Here is a 5752-nt window from a genome sequence, read left to right as displayed (position 1 = left end):
AAGAGAGGCCCCAGAGGTAACACAGGGCGCATCGCCGGCTGCACGTGTACGCCGCCCCCCCCCCCCTCTTGCCCTGGGCAGGCACCGCTGCCTGGGCTGCGTACACAGCAGCGCCACGAGGCTAGTGAGCACGCGGATCCAGCCTTGCCCCTTTGCTCCGGCGCCGCCCGCCCAGTGCTGCCCCACTTCAGATTCCGAAGCCCGGCTGGGCGGGGGGAGCGCAGGGTGTGCGTGCCCCGGGGTGGGCGCGGGGCTTGTGCCAGAGCGCTTTCCGGGGAATGGGGTCCCGGAAGCGGAAGTGTCAGAGGACGGCTTCCGGCGGAAGTGGCGCTGGTCGCTGGTTGTGCTCCTCGCTGGCTCGTTTCCCCCTCCCGGCCGCTCTCGGTTCTGAGGGAACGGCCGCCGCTGGGTGAGTGCAGAGCCGGAGCCGAGCCGAGCTGTGCGCGGGCTTTTCGGACGGCTTCCTGCGGCTCCCGTTCACAAGGCGGCGGCCAGTATGGCACGACTACCCGGCGGCGGCGCGTGAAGGATGTGGCGGAGGCTGTAGCCGAGGGAGCCCTGAACTCCGGGCAGCGCCTCCCACGGCTGTTCCCAAGCTCCTGGCACCGGCTCTGGGGAGCTGGCAGCGGGCCCCGCGCCGGCCCCCGCTAGCGCTCTCCCGCCTTCGGGCGTGATCTGATCCCTCCCTTTCTCCCCCAGCGCGCGGTCCCCTCAGCACCCGCCCCGCACCCAGCGTCCTCCAGCCCGCAGACTCACAGCACCTGCTTGGTACCTGCCCCGGCAACACCGCCCCGGGTCTCCCTGAGCAGCGGGTCTCTGGTGCCCTGTGGGTCTTGCTCTGGGTCTGAAGATCTGAGTTCAAAGAGTCTCGGAGAGTGAGTGTGAAATATAATGGCTTCGTCGTCTGGAAACGACGACGACCTCACCATCCCTAGAGCTGCTATTAACAAGATGATCAAAGAAACTCTCCCCAATGTCCGGGTGGCTAATGATGCCCGGGAGCTGGTGGTGAACTGCTGCACTGAATTCATCCACCTCATCTCCTCGGAGGCCAATGAGATCTGTAACAAGTCTGAGAAGAAAACCATCTCCCCAGAGCATGTCATACAAGGTGAGTGCCTCGGGGGCAGTCGTCTGGTAGATGACAGACCATTTCGTTTAATGCAGTGTTGTTGTAGCCATGTCGGTCTCGGGATAATAGAGAGAGAGGGTGGGTGAGGTAATATTTTTTTAGTTGGCTAACTGCTGTTGGTGAGAGAGGCAAGCTTTCCAACAACACTGGGCTCTTCTTTAGGTCTATGACCCTACAATTTATTTCTCTAAAAGTACTGGCAGAAAAAGTCAATATTTTTAAGAACATGAGTAAGATTATTTGTTGCCTTGCACTGCAAGAGGGAGGCTACTTTTGTGGTGAAGGGGGCAGGAGTTTTCAGTTCCTGCCCTTGTTCTCTTCCTGTGTGACTTTGGGTGAGTCACTTATATTTCTGTGCTTCAGTTTCCATACCTGTGAAATGAGGACTATCTCTCAGGGTGGTTGTGCAGATTACTTCCCTGTTTCTTACAGAAATAGAATAAAATACTAAGCACTTGCAAATGAGAGGCTGATACGCTATATAAGATGGGGATGGAAGGTGGGCTTTACGAGAGAGTTCCAGGCTCTTGCCCCTGATGATAAACCAATCCCCTAGCTGATGTAAGAAGAAAGGTACTGGGATTCCTACCAAACTGTTCCTGGACTTGCTTTGTGGCTTCATCTTTTGTATCAGTTCTGGTGTAATAGGTGTGTACATTTAAAAATATGCCATTGCACCCTTTTCTGGCTGTTGGCTCCCACCTTCTGTGGCTGCTTGATGGAAAAGTTTTCTGGTTCTTTTTTTGTTCTCTCTTGAATCTCGGAGCCTCCTGATTTTGGTGAGTATCTGCTATTCTAGGTCTCTCCAGCCTTCTTTTTTGTGAGTTCCTTCACTGTGAATAGAACCAGTGCCTGACACTGCTGCTCATAGTTTTCTCAAGCAGTAACAGAATGAAACTAATGACTTGGGTTACTTCCACAGCTGCTTCTGAAAGCCACATGGGCTGCTCCTATCAAGAATCATGTTCATTTTTCTCAGATACTTGAGAAAGCTGCCACAATTCTTGACAGTTTCATTGCTGCCCACAAAGTTGTGAATTAAGGTAGTAGTGAAAGTGATCAGAGTTTTAGTTTTACTCAGCTGCTTAGCAAGTCAGTGAATAGCAGCATAAGCAGTAGAACTTGAGGCTCAGGAAAACAAGCCAGCATTAGTCTGTATCAATTCACATGGAAAGTTGTTTTTGAAACTATAAGTACTAAATGCTCAGTTAATTAGATTCTGCAGACTCTGATGAGGTATGCTAACTCCACTCACCAGAAAAAGTTTCCTATTTGCTATATATAAGTGGATTTTTCAAGGTCTGGTTATGATGACTTATAATAAAGAGCAGTATAAGAAAATATGAACCATATGTAAACTTTTGTTATAGTTAACATTTTAAGAAAATGGTGCCTTGCAGTAAAATTGATTCTTAAAAATCCTCTCAAACTCAGACTTTAAAAAGTGAAATGATTACCACAGACAAACTGTATCTGTCATGTGTTGTCTACTAACAAATATTTTGTCAAGTTATAATTGCTAGTATGTTCAAAGTTCTAATTTTTGATATAAAGCTCTTCTTGAATTCCAGGTTGTCAGTGTTAATCAAATTTTGTTAAATGAATGTTGATGTTTATCCATTTATATGATCAAATGTGGTAAGGAGGATGTTACTGTCATAAAATGTTATATTCTGCATCTACCTTCATTGCTATCCTTATTATCCTTCAGAAATACATAGGTTAGGAAGGAATTAGTACCATATCAGGTGATTCCTTGAAGCATGAGGGTTAATATCACTATTTTAAAGAAAATTATTTAAGATTTATGTGGTGCATATAATTTTAAATATTTCTATCCCATTCTGTATTCTAAAACTTATTTTGCTTTTTTTGACTACTATCTTTAAGTTGTCTACAATGACTTTGTCAAACGCTTCCTGAAAGTTCAAATACATTTCAGTAAGTTCTCCTTTGCCCACTATTTTATCAATATACTAAAGGAAATATTTCTTTGATATGCTCAATTTTTTAGTAAGTAAGCTGCAGTTTGCTCTTTCTGTCATATTCATCTAGATTTTTATAATTGTCACTTAAATCAATTTACTTGGAACTTAAATGAGCCTTACTGGTTGGGTATTCCCAGGATCGCCCCAACTTGTTTAAAATTTGCTACTCTCCAGAGCACCAGTATAGTAGATAATCTCAATGAGAGATTACATCTTTTTATTGGCAGCTCAGCCCATTCATTCTTACATTCTTTCAGAGATCATGGTCCATACTATATGGCTCTTGTTTCTGCACTACCTTTTTTTGACACATCAGTATGTCAATTGAATACCTGAAAAGAGTAGGTCTAGGGTAGGTATCACCAACATCCTTTGTGGGAAAAATTGGAAAAAATAAATAATTTAGCTTCTCTGCTTTTTTTAAATTTGAATTGCTATATGGTATTTTAGAAGATCACCATTTCTTCTGTAACCTTTCTGGTTCATATATATTTAAAGAATTCCTTGTAGCTTTTTTTTATGACTTTGACCATTTGCTCTTCAAAATCCCTTATACTCTACTAATTTTCCCTGCCATAGTTCATGCTTTCTTTCTGTTGGCTTTACTGGGGTTAGATTTGCATTTTCTGAAAGATACCAGTTTGGTTCAAGTAACATCTTGTGCATTGCCATCTTGTAATTGAACTATTTTTTTGTTTAAGTCCTTTCTGTTCAGATGCCCATGACTTTGTTATGGTATTTTTAAGTGTCTAAGGAGTGTCCTTGAGTCTAAGGATTCTAATGTATTTCCTTTCGATTTTAATGTCTTTATTAATTAGTTTCCTCCTCTTTTTGAAGTCTCCTTTCTGAAGTTTAATGGAACACTACTAGCTTTTGGTATGATTCCTTGCCCAAAGCAATTTTAATCTGTTTTTTTCAATTAATGGAAGTTCTGATTTAGTTTTTAAAGCAAGATCCTGCAACTGCAGCGGTTCTCAAACTGTGGGTCGGGCCCCCAAATTGGGTCTTGACCCCATTTTAATGGGGTCACCAGGGCTGGCTGAGACTTGCTGACGCCTGGGACTGAAGCCTGAGCCCCACCACGCAGGGCTTCAGCCCTGGGCAGTGGGGCTCATGTGACAGCCCTCTGCTTGGAGCTGAAGCCCTTGGGCTTTGCCCCCCGGCCCGGGGCGGTTGGGCTCAGGCTTTAGTCCCCCAGCCCCTGGAGTCATGTAGTAATTTTTGTTGTGAGAAGGGCGTCATGATGCAATGAAGTTTGAGAACCCCTGTGCAACTGGATCTATGTGGGCTGATCCCTGTTGTTGCTCAGAGCCCCACTGAAGTCAATGGCAGATATGCTATTTGCTTTACATGCTATTGTACTCAATATTGACAGTATAATCTCTCTTAATTTCAGTATGCTTTGGTAAAATATAGTTGTTTTGTTGAATAACAAGATACATTTAAAAGTATTCAAGTCTCTACCTAGCCTAGAAAAAACACTTATTTGGAAGATTTCATTGTTGTATTTCTTATTCTAAATAATGCATTGCATAAGTAGTATGTAAAATGCAAGCCCACACATGATGATGTATTCTTTATTATATTTCTTTAGATTTAATAAAATACTTAAGACTGAAACATTCTGTACATTGATTAAAATACAAAATATTTAATATTTTTAAAATAAAATACAAACTTTCAAACAGGCACTATGCACAAGGTACCTTGTATTATCACGTATCCTACCCATTACATAATACAACTGTAAAATAAAAACCACCATAAAGAATACGGCTCCACAACTAAATTGCCTCCGATCCAAACTGGTCAAAATTGATGCTGAGACTCTCAAACTCACTCTTCTGAAAGAGTTCTTTCAACGTGCAGACACAGAAAAGACTAAGAGTGAACCTTTTACATAGACTATCTCTAATCAACAGCAAGATTCCAGGGTTGATTCTGAGACATCTCTTACCCCTCTAGTTGGCAGAGCAATTCAATTGTATCTGTGGAGCAGAGGCCAAACTTAAAGGCCACATGGGACGAGAGTTAGTTATCAGTTTTCTGAACAGGTAGAGTATTAGTAATGAGCTCTTTACGAGGCTTTTTTGTATAATTCAATAAAATGAATCACCTGACAAATCTCTGAAGGGGATGTGATCTAAATTGTCTATCAATCATCACTGCAAATTGACTGCTATTTTCTGTATATGACTGGAGGGCAAATCTGGACACACCAGTAATCTTAGTCACTGAAACAACAAGCTTTGGTCACTTAAATGTTGCTGAGATGTCCAACATGACCAAAAATGGCCATCAGACACCACTCTAAAACCAGTAGATAATTCTTAAGTCAGACTGCAGTCTACATAGGCTACCACCGGTGTTCAAGTGCACTTGAAACATCAAAACCACAGCCTTCTGAATCATATTCCCTTAAAAGAAAGCAACGTTTGAGAATGGGCTCTAATTCACAAAAACTCTAGCCTACAGACATGGCTTTTGAAGATATTGACCTTTACACTTTTTTAAGAATAGCAGGCATTCTCCCTATGTGTAAAGCAACAGAGAGTCCTGTGGCATCTTTAAGACTAACAGATGTATTGGAGCATAAGCTTTCGTGGGTGAATACCCACTTCGTCAGATGCAT

At 43.1% G+C, this 5752-nt stretch overlaps 1 protein-coding gene across 1 annotated transcript in view; it reads left to right on the top strand.

Moving 5' to 3' along the window:
- Positions 1–308: 308 nt before the first annotated feature.
- DR1 (down-regulator of transcription 1) overlaps positions 309–5752 on the top strand; it is a 17935-nt gene continuing 12491 nt past the window's right edge. Inside the window, exon 1 of the mRNA XM_034779697.1 lies at positions 309–1111. Within this exon, the coding sequence (XP_034635588.1) occupies positions 892–1111 (220 nt within the window). The 5' untranslated portion in view covers positions 309–891. The remainder of the gene's footprint in view (positions 1112–5752) is intronic.

The sequence above is a fragment of the Trachemys scripta genome, chromosome 8, assembly GCF_013100865.1.
Source record: "Trachemys scripta elegans isolate TJP31775 chromosome 8, CAS_Tse_1.0, whole genome shotgun sequence".
Classification (NCBI taxonomy): domain Eukaryota; kingdom Metazoa; phylum Chordata; order Testudines; family Emydidae; genus Trachemys; species Trachemys scripta.
This window is presented reverse-complemented; position numbering and strand designations above follow the sequence as displayed.